At 42.8% G+C, this 21,325-nt stretch overlaps 1 protein-coding gene across 2 annotated transcripts in view; it reads left to right on the forward strand.

Annotated features, from left to right (window-relative positions):
• MCF2L2 (MCF.2 cell line derived transforming sequence-like 2) overlaps positions 1–21,325 on the forward strand; it is a 163,797-nt gene that overhangs the window by 17,066 nt on the left and 125,406 nt on the right. For both annotated transcript variants that reach the window (XM_074834159.1, XM_074834160.1), the window contains exons 2-3: positions 3,426–3,509; positions 14,528–14,642. In XM_074834159.1, coding sequence (XP_074690260.1) covers positions 3,426–3,509; positions 14,528–14,642 — 199 coding nt within the window. The remainder of the gene's footprint in view (positions 1–3,425; positions 3,510–14,527; positions 14,643–21,325) is intronic.

Below are 21,325 nucleotides of genomic sequence, written 5' to 3' on the forward strand. Positions count from 1 at the left end.
ACATGCATGGGGAAAACTGGAGAGTAAGAAAGGAAAAACTTGATGGGTTACTGTTTTTTGTTTACTTTGGGAATGTATACCTGCCTCTTTCAGTTTCCTCAAAACCTGGAGTACCACATGACTGTTGTCTGGGATCTCTCTGCTGCAATCATATAAATAATGATTCGGCATAAAAGTAATTTTCAGTGGGCTGAGGGAAGAGGTAAACACAGCAGGCTCAGGCTATGAACTACTTTGTGGGTCGTCTGACTTCCCTGCTTTGTCTGTGAGAGATGCACTGGACAGGTGATGCTGTGTCTGTTCATATGTCCATCCTATGCACAGAAATGTTGTCAGAAGGGGATAAAACAGACTCTGGAAATCCTGATGTCTAAGGATTAAGGATTTATGGATGTTTGATATAGAGACAAGAAAAAGCTGTGGGAGGAGGGGTGAGATTACTGCTGCAGCATGATACTCAGCTGCCTTGAATAATGTCACCTGGGGTCAGTAGGATCCCTGTGGAGAGATCAGGAGGCTGTTCAGTCCTTCAGTCTCTTAAGTGACCATGTACTCCATCAAAAGCAAAGCCCAGCAAAAAGAATTGCTAGTTATATTTATAAAGGCATAGAATGGAAATCAGTTCTCTGTCCCTAGCTGTTCAGTGGGCTTTGCTTTGAGAAACTGAACATTACTTGCTGAATATGATGTACTGAGTTTAGCTTTACTAACCATTTCAATGGATTCCCACAGACCATAACATCGAGTTATTCAGGTCTAGGGTGTCTACAAGACAGAGAGACTCGGAACAATGTTTTAGCCTTCTGTTTCTCTGTCTACAAACTTGCAGGCTATTGTCCTGCTTTAAAATCAATTGCAAGTGAGTGACCTGCTGATGAAAAGGTCCTGATGGCTGTTCCAGTCCTGGAGAATGACTCTCTTTCAGCACCTGCAGAACAAATATAGCACAGAGAAGAGCATATGCTTCTTGAGTGGAAGAGACTAGCCCTGTTCTGGCCTTGGGCAGGTTTTGATCCCTTTGGCGTGTTTGTTATAGAAGCCTTGTGAAATGTAGTAATGAGGATCATGTTGAGGAGTCTGTTTTCCCAAGCAGATTTCACAACAATGTCAGCAATAGGCTGTAAGATCATCCACCAGTGGCATGCTGTGTAGCACAGGGCACTTCTACATGTAGACATGCATTGCTTTTAGCAGTTCTGCTGTAGTGATCAAGGCTGGAGGAAGAGAGGGTGTGATGGAGTGGTCCAGACAACCACTGCACTGTGGCTGCTAAGAAATAGAGCATAAGACTAAGTTGCCCTGATGTCAAGGCAGAGATGAGGCAGATCCCACTCTTAATTCCTGCTCTGTGAAGTCTGGAGAGAAAAGCAAACATTGAGCTGGTGTCAGAATGTATTTGTACCTGGCAGAATGACTGGGATCCCTTATTTTACAAACTGTGTCAATCAGCCGAGAGCAACAGGGCTTTGTAAGGTTTCTTGCCATCCCAAGCAAAGGCAAATTCTCTTGGTTTTGACAGGGTCATCTCTGGAGGTTAAGTCATAAGTCTGTGTGTAAGATGCTGTTGCGAAGCTGTGTTGGAATGCAGTTTTCATTGTTGCAGTTCTGGTGCCTTGGGATGGGGAGAAGATATGTAGTAGTTTTCAAAGGCTGTATCTACCTTCTGACGTGTTGTGTGGAGTAGTATATCTCTGCTCACGGTGAAAATAAACTAGTCTATGTCCAAAGCTAAGCCTTAGCTCTGCTAACTCTGTGCAGTAGTGTAAATACATGACCATAGCAGTAGATTGACATTACAGTGAGTTCTATGAACATCACTGAAACCAAGCTTTTTAGCTGTGATTCATTAGTCTGCTCTTCCCGTTGCTCTTAGTCACCTGCAATGTCAAGAATCAGGAAAGCTGATAGTGGGTTGCATAAACAGGATGGAAATAAAGGTTCCACATCAAAAATATCACTCATTCTATTTTGACTTTTCCCCTTCTCAGTCCAAAGGGAGTATTTGCAGAATCAATGCCCTTGAGATTTTTTTTCAATTGCTTGGAATTACTGCCTTGTTTAGTGCATCAGCCAAAATCTACGCAACTTCTTTCCATATTGTGTGTCACTGTCTGTCTAGAAGAGGGCAATGACACAAGCTCTTTGCTTACTTTGTCTCAAGGCATCAGTGAAGTGTTTGAAAGTGAACAGAAAAGTTTCCAAATGACATTGTGTCATTTAAAACCTAGAATTCCTAGTTCTGGAAAGGATGAGAGTAGATGTCTGAAAGCAAGACAGAGATGTTATTTTGGGCAGCAGACTAGGATGCAGGAGAAAGAAGCTAGTTTCTAACCTCTCTGATGTCCCTCTCTATTTCTGGACAGTTTGTTTAAAACCAGGTGCACAAAAGTATATCAGTACCTGCATTATATTGACATCAATGAAGATCTTGATGCTTAAATAGGGCAACTGCCTGTCTTTACTTTGATCTTCTATCTGGATCTTCTATCAGCTTCCTTCCTTCCACCTGTTTTCTGAACAGTTAGAGGTGAGCTGTACAAAGCCAGGACTGGCGGTTATTCTGTAGCTGTACAGTGGCTAAAGGCCACTGTTATGTTACAGTAGGTGCTATTGTAACATAAACCTTGATCCTGCCAGAGAGCAGGCAGATATTCCCCAGTAAATGTTGCTGGTCGAGGCCGGGGTGAAGAGTGGGGAGAGCAAATGGGTGCACCTGTTACAGAAAGAGATCAAATTAGCTCCATGTGAGATTATAAGTGCTGGTCACCAAATTGTGTGTGTGATCACACACAAAAATTGTGGTGATTTTTCCTCAGCTGCTTGCCAGATTATTTTTTAACTTTTCAGTGTTTACTTCAGAAGAACAGGCTTTGTTTTCATGAGAAGAAAGCCTCACAGCCCCTTATTTCCTCCTTTTACTATGTATTTGCTTGTAGCGGAAAAAGCAACAGCAAAGGAAACTCTTCTGGATTGGTTGGTTGCACAAAGTCCTCAGGCAGAGCCCAGGGAGTTCAGTGTGGAGCATGGCACTGTATCTGAAATAGACTTTACTGTTTCAAACACTGAAAAGCTGCTTTATGTGGGAGGCCAAATGCAGTGGCTTAATATGGAACATGAAGTAGTAAGGAGCAGGCTGTCAGCTTGAGCAAACCTGTGACTAGCTCTGGCAAATCTACTGGAGCTTGTTTATGAAAAGCTCGCTCTGTCATCACAAGGTGATAGATAAAGTAAGTAGGCTGAAAATGAGACTCTGTAAGTATCATAAACTTCTCCGTGATTGATAGTCATATAACATCTGAACCAATAGTCAAGCCAGGCTCTTTTCCTTTGAGTGTCATCTTTGTTTTGCAGGGTTTTTAAAGGATGAAAAAATTGTCATTAAGGTTTTATTAACTCATTGGAGATTTCTGTTTTCATTTGCACAGATGAAATCATGCAGCAGGAGATACGGCCGCTGGTTGCAGTGGATATAATAGAGCAGCTCCACAGGCAGTTTGCTATTTTGTCAGGTAAGAATTTGCTGGTAATCACAGTCCGTGATTCTCTTGGAAACATATTGGAATCTGTCATGCTGACTGTCACCCTTCAGCTCTCTACAGCAGTTGCAATAGTATTTTTATATTGCTGATGAAAAATACTGTTACAATCAGACATTCGCAGTGTATGGAACTGATAAATGCCAACTTGCTGTGCTTGTTTTTCTTAAGGCAAGTTCATTTTCCATGCTCTCCACAATGAGGTGAGGGTGTGGGGGAGACAAATTTAGAGAGTGAGAATTTAAACAAATCTTTCTGTACATATCTTTGCACAATGTCCAAGCATCTTGTTTGTGGGAAAAGATTTTTCTCTATCAGGGAGCTATTCATGACCTTCCCCCTCTTCCTCATTTGCCTTTGTTTTGGAAATGATTCATTTCTAAAGTGTAAGGTTCTAATCTTTTAAAGATTTGATTATTACATACTCCTTTGTTTGCCTGAAGTTTGCAATCACACAAGTGATGCAGTTCCTGCCCCAAATAAATAGCTGACATGGAAATATTTGCCAAATTATTTAATACACATATTTCGGATACTGTAGAAGAGAAATCCTTATCTGGGTCCTAAAATGGCCTCTGCTGTTCACTCTGTGGCCTCTGGCAACTCCTTTTGTCTCTATTTCCGCTTGTTCTGCAAATAAGGAAATTAGGAATTTGCTTTCCTTCTTCCCCATAGACACATAGTGAAGTATCATGAATTTGCACAAAATCCTAATAAAGTACTCTTGGACAGCCTGTCCCTCTGCTTGGTGGAGAGGAACACGGGGTACACAGTGCAGAGAGTACACAGACCCAGCTCTGCGAATGGTCAACTCAGCAGACCCAATCCTTGCTGCATCTTCACATTTTTAAGTACACTCCAAGCTGCCAAATGAAATCCAAATAAGTTACTCAGAATTCTTTATGGGGCTCTGAGTATTAAAACTTGATTTTGAAGGTTTCTAGGTAGCATCTTGTGGCAGTTTCTTAAGCTCAATCTAACTGTTTCGCACTCCGCAGAGGGTATTGACTGAGCAGAGGTGGAACCAGCTGCATTCTCATCTGCAGTAAAGCATCTCATGGTCACATCTTCCTAGAATTCCTAATAAACACAAACCTCCATGCAGAACAGTGTCAGCAACTGCATAAAATTGCTCAAAGCTTTTTGCATCCTACTGTTGTGCTCAGTGCAGGGCAACTAGGAAATGCTATTGCAGCATCTATCCTAAGACAATTTTTGTGGGGTAATGTTGCAGTATTCTCCTTTGGCTGTCCAGGCATTTGTCTGCATACTATGTGCTTACTATAACTCTGCCATGCAAACTGGAAAGGATGGGGAGTAACTTGGTATTATTGTTAGGTATTCCACACATGACTGCCAGAGATTTCAATGCACAAATGCCACAACAAGGTCTCAGAAGCATTAGGTGGTCAGGGAGAGCTGGGCACCCCTTTCCCTTAAGGTGCTAGCAGCTGCTTAACTGAAAAAATAATGACTGATGGGTGGGAGTTGACAGTCTCTTAATCTGGGGACTGTTGTCAAGTTTGAAACCAATCCTCACTTAAAGAACTGCTTCAGGAATGCTACTCAGATCACAGAAAATTCAACTCTTCACATTTGATCTAATTCTTTTATTCTTAGAAGCAATGAGAAAGATGTTTAAAGAAGACTATTTAAACCTAAGGTGGTGAAAGACTTTGGAAATAACTCTTCATAGAAGGCAGGGCTGAGGGGCTCTTTTGTTAGGGATTGGCAAATAACTGGTTCATCAGCATACAAGTACTAATAACTAATACCAAAACTGAGTGAAAAGGTGTCTTTCATGCCCCCATCTACATGAATAAAAAATCCCATTTGAAGAATTTTCAGGCTTATCTAAAATCTCCTTGGTACAGTCCAGAAATAATATCCTAATAAGAAACAGGGCAGTATAGTTCATAGTTTCTACATTGATTTCAATCTGAAGTTTACAGCTAAATTTGGAAACCTGGGTGCCTCCAGTCTGAAATCCCTGTGGCAGCCTGTGAACCAAACCACGAACATCAAATCATCTACTCGGAGGTTCCTTTTGCCCAGTATCTTATTCTGTTGGTGACCACTGGTGGGTCATAGGTAAAACATAACAGCAGGAATCTTCCTTACTGCCCCTTTGTTGCCTCCTGCGAACTGAGGTTTAGGGACAAGCCAGAAATTACTATACTTTTCAAAAATGCATTTCTCTAAATAAGTGCAACTTTCTTTTTCCTCTAGCAAAAGGATGTTTTCTTCATCCAATGAAAACAGATTTGGGCACTCTCCTGCCTTATTTTACTTATTAAAGTAATTTGCACATAAATGACCTCATTTGATTTTGATTAATTTTTTTCCCAGGCGGCTCCACAGCTTTTTCTTAAAGCATGCTGCTTTTCATTAGGCACAAGCAACCACAAATATTTTGGTGCTTCAGTGCTTGCCTACATGGAGACTGAAAATCTCCTGATACTCAGCCTATTTCCTGGTTTTCCATGCTGATACTTCCAGCTCAGTAGCCACTGTCTGAAAAAGACAGTAAAAGACACTTCCAACTTACTTGTAGCGTGTTTTGGGCATATAATATGTTTTTCTGAACAACTTCATTAAAATGGTATATGCTGATTTATACTAGTGGGGTTATTTCTTTCATTCTGTAGGCTGCAGCCTCCAGAGGGCAGCTAGCCACCTCTTCCGCACATGCACGTGCAGAGCTCAGAGGATGTTAGCAGTGAGTGTGGTTTATGCTACTGCACAGCCTCTAGCTTTGTCGAGCTCTCCTGTTGAGTCCTGTGGACCCCAAATCCATTTCTCCAGTGATAATAAAAGTAACTGGTTGACTGTTGCAGAGTTTATTATAAATGAGTATTTATTTGGTTAATATCAGCTTTTTATTAACACCTGATGGCTGAGGCAGATATAGTGAAACCATAATATTCCCTTGCAGGAAAGCAGAAAAGAAAAACTAGAATGATTGAAGTAAAAGGCTCTTTGTTTTCTCTGGATTTGACTCATTAGAAACACTTTCCTCTACTATTGCTGTGTACAGACTTCTTAGAAGAGGATCTGAGTGTCTCGCAGTCTCTGAGGAGATAGTAGGAATTATATAACAAGCCTAATGAGTTTGGTGTTTGATTGTGTCAGGGTCTAGTTATAATGAATGTATTGGATACTAACAGCCTCCTATTTGTCCCGGCCCTCTAGCTCCCAGGCTAACCAAGACTCTACTGTCCATGACAAGAACAGGGAAACTCTCCAAAGCCTTCCCTGGTCTGCTGTGGTCATGGAAAAGTGACATAATGTGACAATGTTCTTAATCACGTAGTTCTACTTTGGTCATCTCTTTTTCCATGAGCTGATCTAGCCCTGCTTAGCTTGTGAGATTTGGTGAGAGTACTGGTTCTTGTGGTTAAATTCTAGTTTTAAAACCACTACAGCCTCTTTACTTTCCCTGAAAATTGAACTCCCAATTATGGGACTACAGCTGTGACAACACAGGAGTGCACAGCTATGTTTGTGTGTTTCCTGTAGCTGTTAAGGGAACTAGATCACAAAGTTGGGTAGTACTGAAAACGTGGCTATTCTAACCACACCAGTTTTTACTGAAGAATAAAGAATCACTGGTAAAATCCTGTTCCTGTCCTGCTGACAGACTAATAAACTGCTGTACCAATCTCCTCTTGGAAATACTATCCCCTCCCTTTTTATCTGCAGCTTCACAACATGTTCTTATCTGTAATGACCCTCTCAAAGAGCCCAATCTGCCAATTGCAGCAATAATGGATCCTGTTACTAAATCACTAATTATTAGACAAACTGTCACAAAGTGTATTAGCAGAGATTAATTTTCTTTGTGTTCTGCTCCTGTTAAGTCAGTGGACTTCAGTGGATGGGAGACTATCTGAAAATGGTAACTGACTCTGAAGGCAGTTTGTTTAATTTCCAAAGCCTGGAGGGTATTTGGCCATCTGCTTCCTGTTTAAACTGAGCCTTTTGGAAAACCTGGCCTGACCTTGCAGAAAGACAGTTCAGAGTTTGTGTAAAAATCTAGACCCTGGAAGCATGATTTAACTTTAATGAGAAATTCAGCATTCACAACCCTTAATCAATGTGGAAAACCAAAACAGAAGCATGGAAAAAGCAAAACCTGACCAAGGCAGTGAAATTTTATCCAAGATATCACCGAACTCTTCAGCTGTCTGACCCAGGAGATGACTTGCGCTCAGATCTGCTATGACTAAGGGAGCTCTCTGCATGTGGGCAGACCCAAGCAGTTAGCTTGCACGTGTCAGCAAAATTTGAAAGAAAACTTTCCAATACTAACTGATGAGTTAGTGTCTGTGGCAGGCTGGGGAGGTGTGCACTATAAACTTGCAGACAAACTTTTGGAACTTCTCCCCATAGCCTGTTTGTTGTTTTTTGGTTGTTTGGTTTTCTTTTTTTTCCAAGGGATTCAGCGTATTTGCTAAGTGCTAGTTAGATGTTACTTTACAAATCTTGCTATTGGTGTTACAAGAAGAGCTGCTGGCTATGGAATAGGACTTCAGTGTAGCCCCTGATTGTCTAAATCATGGATATTTTTGGTCCCTGGACAGGAGGCATTGGTGGGCTAGAACTGGGGAGTGAGAGATTTCCTAGGACCTCCGTCATGTCCAGGAACTTGGCCTGCAGTTGTGATTGCTTGCAGCTTTTACATCAGTCATACCAACATGCGGCTTCAGCTGTTGGAGCTCTCAGAATTCAGTGCTCACACCTCATTTGTCAATCACACCCTTTACACTGCAAAGCAAAATTAAATTTTCTCTGCTGCCATATCCCGTTCTCCCCCATGCATATTCTTCCACCAAATACTTCAGCTGTTTTACTTCCATAGCTGAATTCTGGCCCCATCTTCACTGCAACAGCTAGCCAGGCTGCATTGGCAGCTGGAAAGTCTATCTAATAGGAGCAACTATGAATGCTGCTTTGTGTCCTGGGACGTGGGGAATTGGCACACGTAAGAGTGAGTGACGGCCCTATTACCATGCCTTGTACCACCCTGATGCAGCTTGTACACCATCTCTCTTACTCTTCTTTCCCTTCCATATTCTTCTGTACTTCTGTCCTGTCACTCAGGTTCTTCCTGTCCCTTTGCCCTTAGGCCAAAAGAGAAGAGAAGTTGAGCAAGAAGCTAAGGTGGAATATAAGGAAAGTGCCCAGGAGAGGAGGAAAGGGATGCTGTCATTCTGAGTGGCAAACCAGACAGAAGGTCAAGCTGAAGCTGACTGTAATCTCTTAAGTCTTTCCTTTTTCCAGGCAGTCCAGCCTTCTGCTCCTCCAACTCCTGATGTTGTCTGTCTCATTTGTGCTCCAAGTTGTTGAGTTGATGCACCAATGTGTGTGTGACTCTGAATGCAAATGATTTAACTGCTTGCTGATAATTTACCTCTGATCATACATCAAGATCTTTAACCAGAATGCCCTTCCCCAAGCAGTAATTGATCCATACCTTTGACACAATGAGTTTGGGTTGGATGCAAGGCAGGTATGCTATCTGCGGAGACAAGAGAGCAGAAAGGAGATGGACATCTTGAAGGAAACTGATGGCTGAATCAGGGTGGCAGCATGTGTTGTGTTTGTGGGTGGTATCTGGGAGGGGAGCTCAGGTCTGTTTCAGGAGATAGTAGACAAAATCTGGTTGAGGTTCCTCTGCAGGCAAAACTCTGGCTAGTTGTGACAAAGCAGCCTGGGGTCTGACTGAGGAGCAGTGACCCATGGAGACTACCAGTGGGATGGCCTGGCTTCACTCAGGCAGGGTCAGGAGTGAGCCTCATGTTAGGTCAGCCAGAGGATAGTCCTGAACCTCCCCTCCTGCCAGCTGAACCTCCAGCTCTTGTGGCTGCTGCTTGCAACGGCCACTGCCTCTTTTCCTGGCTTGGCATCAGGATTTGGACCTGCCAGAAGCTGTTGGAGGTGGCTGGGTTGCTTGAGGAGTGCTGCAGAGTGGCATCTAATGGTGCCTGGAGGAGCTGCAAGTCAGCGAGGCAGAGGCCTGTGCATTGTATGAAGCCAGCTGCCAGGCATGGCCATGATCTTGATATCTATCGTTCAGTGTATCTTTGTTTCTCCTTCTGACTGCACTAAACTCAAGTTATTGCTCATAACGCAAGTTATGGCAGTCCTTGAGCCCCCTTACCTTGCTGTATCAACACTGCTGAACAGAGCAGATGTGCCTTGGGTAGCCTTAATGTAACCCTCTCAGCTCTGTGCTGTGTTCATGTGGCTCACTCTGTTTAGCACTTACTTTCTGTCTCTCCTTCTGCCCTCATTTTCTGCTTAAAATGTTCATTTTTTTTTTTTCTTGAGGACTTTTTTTTTTTCTTTTGGCCTTCCATGGATCTGCTGGAGCTTGTTCTGTCCCTGTCTATTTTAGATATGATGGATTTTAAAATTGTAAAATTTTTGGTTCAGCAGTTAGACTCTTATCACAAGTGGTGTCCAGAAGCGTGGGGGTTATCCACAGTCCCAGCAAGTGTAAGGACCATATACAGAGAGTCCTTGGGGCCAAATTCCATGCGTTTAGTCCTTATGGCTGTGGAACTGGCTGAAGACTGTCCCTGTTGGTTTTCAGTTTGTGCTCTCTCCCCTTCCAAGACATTGAATACCCAGTTAAAGTATTTCAAGAACTGAAAGAAATCCAGTGCAAATCCCTAGAAAGCAAGGTTGATGGCCCAGAAAAAAAGGGCTGTGGCTTGTCAATTCACATTCTGCAGAAATTTGCATACTGCAGCAAATCTTGGTTTAGTGTCAGGAAAAAAAATGGCATTAACATTTAGATGTGTGGAACTGCTCTCTCATCCGGAGGAGAGAGTTTTCCAGACACCCTTGGTATATAAAGAGCTTCCCTTATATCCCTTAACATCAACTCTTGTTACCTTGCTAGATATATAGATGAATGGATATGGATTGTTTTCCCTTGTAGCTCAACTACTGCTCAAGGTTGAGATATGGGCAGGAACAACCCATTCCTAACATTTGTGTTATTATGTGCCACCCAACACTTCAGACATTCCTGTTCTCTCCTTGTCATAGTACTTAACAATTTCTGATCACAAAATTCCCTCAGACTTCACCCTAATTTCATGGTATGGCAGGAACTGAGGGTTTCCTTGTTTATTTCCCTGTCTGAAGTACAGCTATATTCAAGAACCTTGTGAGCTTCCTTCTGTTTTGGTTGTGACAGGAGGTGCTACCTTCACCTTGGAGAAGGTGATGGAGCCCAAGAGCTGTTAAGGGTGCGTGGCCTAGTCAGAGGCAAGGAGCTCCTGGCTCTTAGTTGAATGCTTAGTCTGAGGCTTCTGCTAAGTGTCCTTCTAGATTTGTTGCCAATGGTGAGGGGAAGAAGTCAGTGTTCAGTCTGCTTACATTCATTCCTTGGATGGCTTTTTATAGGAGAAGATCCTGTGACAAAAATACACACCCACACACATGCAGTGCATCATCAGGCTGCCTTGTCTAGTTTGGGGAAAAGAGGCCTGAGGAAGAAGAGCACATGTATGAATATGGATGCAAGAGGAAGAGAAGATTAAAAGGACACAGAGACCCTGATCAGCAGGAGCATTAGAAGAGCCATGTGAAACTTGTAGTTTAAACAACTCTTGAGTATAACTGCAGTTAAGCTATCCAGTGTTGAAGGAGGGGATCCAGGGCAATTTTTCTCTTATCCTCCAGGGGCAAGTATTGCTGCTTTAAACCAAAATATTCCAGGTTACTATATCCCCCCCATTTAGAGTATCTTCACATCTCTGAAATACATGAATGGGAAAGCGTGGTGTCCAGGAACCATGTTAATGTGTACAAGATACCATCTATGAAATACCTTGACATGGATTGAACTCTGCAAGGAGAGCAGACAAGCTTACCGTCTCATTTTCTTGGCTGTTACTGTTTGTGTCCAGAAGATGTCACTAAGAATCTGTAACAAAGCATCCTAACTGGGTATCTGCTGATTGGAATTTCTGGTCTCTAGAGTGCAGCAAATAGTCTGGGGAAAGTCTGACTAAATTGGCATGACAGCATATGCTCTGTCACTGCTGACTGCAGATAGTGCAGCTAGAGTGCCGTGAGATCAAGCTGCCGAGCATCAGCATTTGGCCTTATCCCAAGGCCGATGTGGAGGTCAGTGTGGAGGCTGTGGCTCTGCTCCGCATTTGAAATACAACGCAGTGCAGTGTGAATGGTAGTATTCCTTCTTTGTGTTTTGGCTGAAAGCCTTTTGAATCTGTGTAGGCCTGTTTGTTCCCTAGCAGGGTGCGTTTAGTGGATGACCTAACACAACTGAGTCATTTTCAGATGTAATTAAAGCAATAATCAACCTTCAGAAAGGAAAATAGGGGCTAAAGATAGTATCCTGACAAATCTACCATGTCACCAGATGTCAAGAAGGAAAAGGGTTTCCTTGTTCAAAATTTCTGTTTTCTAGAGCTCTGACTTCTACTTTATGCAAACATTGGTTCCTCACCGTCCCAGCTCTCCATGGTGAGGCAGCACGGAAGAGACCTTAAATAATCCAACTGACTTTGGGAGAGCTGGGCAGAGGCAGGATCAGGACTAGCAAGGGACTGAGCACTCTACACAGAAATAGCTAGGAATTGCTGGAGCACCTCTTTGCAATGACCACCAAAACAGGAGCAGGAGCAACTGGTTTGTGGCATCAGCTGTGGTTATCAGCAGGGAAAGGCAATGGTCTGTGGGAACAGCCTGGAAACAGGGTTTATTTATGGGGATTTAGAGGTTACTTTTGAGGAAGAACTCTTCTTCTCTCCCTCCCTCCCCCTCGAGTCTTTGTTTCCTCCCATACTCCTAATGGGATAATTTATTGAATATTTTCCTTGAGGAAGGTAATTTTCTGTCTCCCTCTCACAGCTTCCCCTTCACTAAGGGGAAACCCAGAGCATGGCTATTCTTTGAACAAGAATCTTCTGCAGGTGATAAATGACTAGGAAAACTGTGTGTGCTGCAGGACTAGGCCCAGTATTGAGTTGGTAGATAATTCCTCAGCCTGATGCAAAAAATAGGCTTACATAGATAGTGTAGAGGAAGGAGAAAGACTCAGGGAAAAGCATGTCCTTAATGCCCTATCTGAGCAGCACTAAGCAATGAGGTACCTGTGACAAAAGCTTTGTTTCATCATATTCCTTTATGTCCTATTGCCTCATTAGTCTGCTCTTGGCTTTGAGTCCAAGTTGGTGAGAAAGTCCAAGTTGGAGAGTTAACTTCTGTGTGAATCGAGTGATGTCCAGATTTATTAGCAGAATGTCATGGTTTGAGCTGAGAGGGCAACTGAGCACCATGCAGCTGCTCACTCATCCCTTCCCCCTCAGGAATGGGAAGGAGAAAATAAAGCAAAAGTCCTGGGAATTGAGTTGAAGACGGGGAGGGATGACTCACCCGTTATGGTCACGGGCAAAAGAGAAGAACATCAATTTAATTCAAACTCTAACACCACCACCACTTAACAGTCAGAGTGGGACAGTGAGAAGCATTACCACATCTTAAAAACACCTTCCCCCACCCCTCCCTTCTTCCTAGGCTCAGCTTTGTTCCTGATTTCTCTACCTCCTACCCCCCAGTGTTGCAGTGGGCAAGGGATGGGGGTTGTGGTCAGTCCCGCTGCTCCTTCCTCCTCAGGGAGGGTGGGAAGACTCCTCCCCTTCTGCCCTTGCTCCAGTGTGGTGTCCCTCTCACCGGAGACAGCCCTCCATGAACTTTCTCTGACATGAGTCCTTCCCACAGGCTGCGGCGTTTCCTTAGCTGCTCTGGCGTGGGACCTTCTCACATGTTGCAGTCCTCCCAGCACTGAACTACAACAGCGGGGGCTTCTTCCCACAGCCCTGCCTGCCTTTGGGTGCAGGCACCTGCTCTGGTGTGGGGTCCTCCACAAGCTGCCGGCGGGCATCTGTTCCACCGGTGATCTCCATGGGTGTAGGGCACAGCCTGCCCTCTCACCATGGGCTGCAGGGGAGTCTCTGCTCCAGCACACCTCCCTCCTCCACCTGGTGATTGCATAGGTGTCCTCCTCAAAACTCTTTCTCACAACTCCAACTCCTCCTCCCAGGTTCCCTTTCTTAAATATGTTATCACAGAGGTGCAGCCACCATCATTAATTGGCTCGGCCTTGGCCAGAGGCAAGTTCCACTTGGAGCTGGGGGAGCTTCAAGAAGCTTCTCACAGGGGCCCACTGCTGTAGCCCCCTCCCCTGCTACCAAAAACCCTGCCACACTAACCCAGTAAACAGAACCAAGTTAGGATTGGTTCTGCAAGTCATCAGGGTTTGTGCTGTGTACTACAACATCTCCTAGAGCTGAGCATTGGGTCAGGAGAACTGACTCCTTGGCTATAAGGGACTCGGCTCCATGCTTCCTGGAGCTCTACCAGAGTTTGAACACTGCTGTTTGGATCAGGGAGTCCCTCAGATAGGGACTCTTCTCGATCTTGCTGTTTATGACTTCCTGTCCTTTTTAATGGAGGTTTGATACAAAGACAAGAGCAAAACTCATTGATTAAATACTCCATGCACTTTGAGTGGTTTTTTGTTAAGGAAAGACCTAGACTGAATTGGTCCTAGGCCTGTGTCATGGGTTATATGTGTGTATTCAAAGCTTGTATGCTCTATTACTTCATTTCCTTTAATGTCTAGAAGGAATCAGAGAGTGCTGTACCTATACATAGGGAAATGTTGTAATATTATCACAAGAAATTATTTGAAAATGGGAAACAACTGAAGAAGGCGCTTAATCAAAATTATGCACAAGGTTCCTGAAAAAGCTAGAATAAACAGAGGCTGGAGTAAATGGAGGTAATGAAAACTGCAGTTAGTTATAATATCAGATGGAAGCTGATCATGTGTACTGCATCTGGGTGCTTTTCAATGAGGGATATGCCAGTGTTTCCAACTTGAGTGCTGACCAGTCTGTCCACAGGCACAAAATCACCCTCTAAGATTTACAACCTCTCTTTTGCAGGAGGAAGAGGGAAGGATGGGGCACCCATTATAACATTCCCAGAATTTGCAGGATTCAGTGATATACCTGATGAAGATTTTCTCAACGTGGTCACATATCTAACCAGCATTCCCAGGTGAGGCTAAGCATAAATGTCTATTGATTTCCTAGAGAGCTTTGCTTCCTTAGCGGCTCACTGCTTTTAGTGGTGCTACCAGGATGTACTGGTGACTCTGCATCCATCCAATCAGTATGAAACTTTCTTGTGTGCAGGAGGCCCTGGGAAGCACTTACGTAATTAAACACAGGACGGGTTTTCTGTTCAGGGCTTGAACTGGATGGGAGGAGGTATAGACCTGAAGAGCAGCAGTAAAGATAGCGGATCAAAAGGGAGCTAAGAGGAACCATTTGTGAAAACTCTCGGGAGTACTGGATGTAACAAGGGAAGGGTTGCATCTGGAAAGAGCCAAATGTACATAGGTCCCCTTACTGATTATTCTCCGAGTACATCTTTCTGTGCAAGCTTTCTCTTTTCTAATAAAGCAAGCTAGGTGCCCTGTTGACAGGATTCTGGCAAGCACCTTGTGCTTTCTGATGCTTCATTTATTGGGAGATTGTTCCTCAGCTAGGATGTTTTCCTTGCTGTTTGCCTGCAGCTGTGCAAGGATAGTGAAACAAACTCACTTCCACTGCTCTGAGGAAATGCGCTAAGGCATGGCTGCTGAATTACTTTTTGTTTATCCAAAAAGAGAGCTTAATATTTTTTCAGTCCCCTGATCCTGTCTCTGGACCATGGCTGTTTGTGCTAGCTAGAAGCACAGCAGGGATTTATTATTTCCTGTGGTCTTGTGTATAAAGGTGCTTAGAGGAGGATGAGGGGAAAACGTGCCTCCTTCAAGTTTGAGTAAGAAGTTTTCCAGCTCCACCTACATGTATTCCCCATACTGAGTTGCCAAAGCAAGCTGAGAGAAACCACACACTGTGAACTTAACAGCTTCATTGTTTCACTCTGCTCTGTAGGGCTTTTATTCTGCCAGGAGAAATTCTGTCTTACCTATTTCCTCGTTAGCTTCAGGACTGGGAGGATGACCAGCTTCAGGGTTAATAAAACAGCAATAGTAGCTGAGAAAAACACAAACCTAGTTTTCCAGTTCTTTGTATTTGGTATGCTGGTGGGTGATTCCCAGTGATGTTGTCACATGTTGAGGAACTAGCACGTTACGTTGTCAACACGATAGACGGAAATGCTTTATGCTTCTTCAGTCTGCGTGAAAGCCAAAAATACAGATGGGTTGAAAAGAAATTTGCCAAATTTATGAAGGATAGCTCCATCAATGAATGGCAGCTGAACACAATGGCTCAGATGCAAACTCTGAAGTAATCCATATATTCCTTAATGCTGGGACTTGGGAGAATATACTGAGAGAAAGATTGTCCTTCTCACTTCTGCTTTTGCCTCAGCATCCATTACCTACCAACACTGGAAATGGGGTACTGGGCTAGATGGACCTTTGCTTTGATTCGCTTTATCAGTTTTGTGGTTTCCCTGAGGAATCCCAGAACAATGCGTAAAGAATGATGAATTAAGTTTCAAAACTTTGTAAGTCAGGAGACCTGCAATATGCTTATTTTACAGATGGTGAGGTATGTGTAAGTAATATTTTACACTATAGACAGGCTCACCAAAACTTGGGTTGAGTAAGTGACCATTCAGTTTGATTTGAATGACCTGTTCAAGGTCAGTGACAGGCTGGGGTTTGAACCTACATTTTCTGCATACCAGCACATTAGTTTGACTCCTAGGTTCAATCACAGATCACACTGTAGGGATGTGAGTTTTCCAGGGAGTTTGCTAGTCTTTGTTGCAGTGCTTTTAGAAAGATTGACCACATTTCTTGAGTCACTATTTGAAACTTGCCACCTTTTATGTAGATGGTGAGGGACAAAGGTATTAATTTAGAAGAGGAAGAACCTGAGCAGCAAGGTTTGGTTGTGTGATTTATGACATAATTAAGTGAAGTGCGATCTTAATGTTGCCTAAACAGTGAACCTGATAGGGTGCAGCAGAGCCTTGTTAATCTGCAGTTGGCTGGTCCATGCGCAGACAGTGTCTCTGTCGTACATCTCAGCAAGCAGTAAAAGGACTGCATTTGTTACTTTCATCAGCACTACTGTACTACATACTACTGTGTGTATTATGGCAGCGTTCCTGTACATGTTGTTTCACTGCTAGTAGTTCACCTTTTATTCTCAAGAAAGATGTGCTGGTATCAAAGAAAGTGACTAAGAGAAGAGAATAGTCTCTAACTCTTGTGGAGTTACAAAGGGTATGGCCATGAATTAGGTAAGATGAAGTATAGTTTGAAAAGCAGTTCACCCTGTTTATCATAGAAAATAATTCTTCATAGCTCAGTGAACCAGAGAAATCAGCATCATTTTTTTAGGCAAATGTAGAGAGAATATCTGTCTTTAGTAGTGTCTATTCCTGCATATCCTGTACAATAAGGTTCATGCTAGTTGTGCATCCCTCTTTTCAGAGAACTGGAAAAACCTCAATGCATCTCCACAATTAGGGTAGAGATACTACAGTGCTGACACTGAGAAAACATTGATAGTGTGTGTGTTTGTTTTTAAACAAACTCCCTTCCTCTGGATACCCACACGAGTGGGGTTTCTCAGCTGTACATCCACTTGCGCTGATGCTGCCATCTTGGCTAGGCTTCTTCCCACAGCTGTTTGCCTGCATGCATCCCTTAGGGCCAAATGACATTCAGACCTTGGTATGGCCTTTCCTTTCAGCATACTGACTGAAATAGGATCACTTGCTGACACTATCTCTTGTTCCCTGGCTAAATTTAGGGCTTAAATCAGCCCTATCTAGTAAAAAAACCACCAAACATACAAATAATGTTGGCTTATCTCAGTGAAGACGATTGATACTATCCTGAACATCAAGGTGAAAAGCAGGGAATATCATTGCAGAAGTCTGAGGTCTAGCTTTGTATCAGGCTTACAGGCCCATTTTCAGTTTTCTGTTGTCCAAAGGTACCTCTCTTGTCTAGACCCTTGTCGTGTTGCATCCATCAACCTGTGGCAGCCAAGATTTACAGAGCTGTATCTCTGTATGGTTTCTTTGTTGCTTGCCTTTGCATAGTCTGCCAGATTTTGAGTGATGTAGATAGTCTCCCACATTATCTTCTGTGCTCTGTTCAGCTACTTTCCTTTTTAGCAGCATGTGGTTTTCTCAAATTCTCTCCCCACTCTTTTCCTCCTTCATATCATGTAATTTTTAAGTCTATTCTCCAGTTTTTTACACATTTCTTCTCAGACAACATGGTAAGTTCAATGTTGTAAATGATATATACTGCAATAGGTACATGAATTGTTTGCTTAATGGCCTGATTCTCATTTTACCCTGGCAAATCTCTCTCAGATCTCATGCCTTGGCTTGTTCTTCTTACTCCTCTGCAGCTAGGACTGTACCTGCACTCTTTGTGAAATAAAGTTTTCTAGCCTGTGCCTTCCCCCACAGCCCCATGTACCAGGCACGACTGGTTGGCAGGTTTTGTCTTTGCCAGCCAGCTGAAGTTACTACACTTGGTCTTGGAGGGAAAGAGAGCTACGAGTAGTGCCCCACCATAGCTAGGCTGCACATTCAGTGGTATTTTGCTCTCCTTTGCTCTTTTCCCATATTTAAATCCAAGTCATTATGTAAGTATCTATTTCATCTTTCATTTCCTCAGTCTGTCTCTAACTGGCCTGCAACACTGTGATTTGCAGTGGCAACTGATAAGCAATGTTCCTATTCCCGTATATTCGCTATTCCCAGCTCTCCCCACCCCTGTGACCGCTCTTGCCAAGCCTAATTTTATAAGAAAATTCCTTTGTTGCTTCTCTCTTGCATTTTCATGTCTCTATCTGTATTTCATAAGTTCTTGTTCCTGTTATCTATGAAATTAATTTTTCTTGTTGCCTCTGATGCCTGGATGCTTTTGTGCTGTTACAAATCCCCATGCAGAAGAACATCTGAAAAAATGGACTGCTCAATCATGGACATGTACTTGAAAAAAAGAGCAAAGGTCCCTTTTTAAGTGACTGGTGGTCTACATGTTTGAGGGACTTTTAAAATGGGACTTAAGAGTTAGTTCTGAGGCATAGAGGCAAGTTTTACTTGGAACAAATACTTTTGTGTTTGTTTAAATCACAGTTGCTTTTGGCAGCTGCTGTCTCGTCAGTTACTTCCATTGCAGTTTGCTTACCAAGGTATGATTATAAGGGTCTTATTCTGAATTCTTTTGGGCCTCCAATCCTCCACATACACTCATATTAGAAAGCCTTTAATCACTCTCTCAGACCAGGTAGATGGGCAAAACAAGGTGATTTCTGTGTGCAGTCAGCATGTGTGAATATGGTACTTACGGATATAGTTACTTGTGGTTTAGCTACATCATAAATTTTGCGAAGAACAGATTTTTCTCATTTTTATTAACCTGATATTAGTTGAATGACATATTTCTTTAGACCAACATCAGCATTTTGTTAACTTCAGCTAACACACCTACTTTGTTGGTCATTTTGGTATAAATCACCAGTTTCCATGGAACTACATCAGATTTGAACCTGATTGTATGTGTCCAGTTATTGTCTAAGAGATATTCAGCAGCTACAGACTGGTTGTGTGAGTCTGAGCTGAAAACATCATTAGATGCTGATTCCAATATATATTCTCTGTTTCTTTGGAGTAGAGGCCATATTTTGATGATCCGTTTGATTCAAATGGTGTCCCTTTACATTCTCATTTTCCTGCTGATTTAACATGGTTCTCAAAAACTAACATGGCTGTCAAAAATATATAAAGCATATTAAAGAGACAGCCCTCCAAGGTCATCTACACATGTAACTGTTGAAAGGAGAACTGCATTGACTTAATTCCCCCTTCATATCTCACTATTTTACTAATAGCTTTGTTCTAAACAATGGACCAATTTCAGTAACACACTGTAAGCAACATGGACATTGAATTGTGACATTGTTCTCTTGGAATAATTAGTCATAACAAGCGTTTTTTGTATTTGTTCTGGTTAACCAGATATTTGGATCAAATCCTGTTCCCTTTAAGAGCAAAGAAACTTAAGTGGGACATTCATCTTGTGATTACTCATTTCTCTGGTCATTTGAAGAACTGTGAATAGAAGAGCTAACCTCCACCTGTGTGGGGCCAGAGCATGCCTGAGTCTGTGCTGTAACAAGAGGCCAGCGAGGGTGCTGGGACTGTTTTTGAGAGCACTGGATTGTGACAACTGTTAGTATTATCAGTATCAAATGTTTAAAAACTTTATTCTGGGTTAGTCTAAACTGGGGGGTAGTATGTAGGAGAGTTTTCACATATTTGTTAATGAATATGATCCTGTCTTTAACAAGCCATTTTCTGTGGACTGGATGGTCAGACAGCAGTCAGTGTTGATCAGATGGTCTCCTGTTCCCTAGGCCAGGGAACTGGGTGCAACCCACATCAGTCTGTTTTTTAGTGTGTTTCTGTTTGACAGCTTCTCAATGGCTTTTTTGCCTTTTGGAGTGGTGGTTGTATTAGCTGGAGGACTGGGGGCTTGTAGCTTCCAGGTTCATCTGCAATAAATGGAGTAACTGGGGCTGTTGTTGGCACAGGGATTGGCAGACCAACATGCACGGAGTGGATGCAGCTCTGACGCTGAGGAGTAGAGGTTCACACCTCTTCAGCCTTTTGCCTGGAGCAAGATGCTGTGCTGGGGGTATTAAATGGGAACAGAAAAGCAAAAAACCACCCTTTCTTTCCTTTCCATTGTGACTCCTAAATGCATTTGCACCCTACAGTTTCTAGCAGCTTTTTTCTTTCTGTAGTGACCTAAATGTTTCTTGGCAAATTACTAAACAAAAAATAACTTTTTGACATGTATCAAGCAAAGGAGGAAAATGACACATAGCTTTGTGCTCATTTTGATTTCCCAAACCATCAGCAAGTTTTATCCCAACCTTCTCCATTTGAGATGTAACCAGAATTCCTGGCACCCCACCTATAATGCAGCAACATTGGTTATCAAGGCAAAGAGAAAAAGCCTGACCTCATCCTATGTGCCTCCATTACGCAGGACAGACACCTTGTCCACAGAGATATGACCTGGTGGTCTGGTTTGCCTCAGGCCTTTCATGCCTACCAGACTTCCAAAGCAATTTTTGGTCCCAATCAGCAGAAGCAGTTTGATTAAAACCAATGCAGATTTTTGGGTAGTAGGAAGCCTCCAGGCTGAGATTTTTGTGTTTAGTTTCTCACACCCTTTCTGTAACAATCTGCAATACACAGAATTTCTGTGTTGCCTTTGTTTGAAACTTTTTTCCCTAACATCTAGAGTACACACATAGATACCATGCTGGTCATTTTTTTCCTTGAAATGTTTGTTAGGCTATTGAAGGATATGCATATATTTGTATATACATATAAAAAGAGAAACTGATGAATTATCTTCCCTGTGCTTGAGAGGCACTGCTGCAAACACATGTTCTGTCCTCTGCGTAAAGAGCTGCATGTTGTACTATTTAAGAGGAAAGATCATCTATTGTCATTGAATTTTGTAATTGCCAGAGGAATGCTGTAAAACATATTGAAGTGGGAAATTCAGTGAGTTTTCCTATTACCAGTGTGAACTATTAGGAACACTTGCATGGCATCACAGATTTGCATGACACTTTGGCTTTCAGATTGCTGTTCTAGATCCTGCAGAGCTGCAGCAGAAGCTCAGAGTTGCTAATGTTGGTGCTCTTTGGTGGATTATTGACACAAGTTTG

This window comes from Strix aluco, chromosome 9, assembly GCF_031877795.1.
Source record: "Strix aluco isolate bStrAlu1 chromosome 9, bStrAlu1.hap1, whole genome shotgun sequence".
Lineage (NCBI taxonomy): Eukaryota > Metazoa > Chordata > Aves > Strigiformes > Strigidae > Strix > Strix aluco.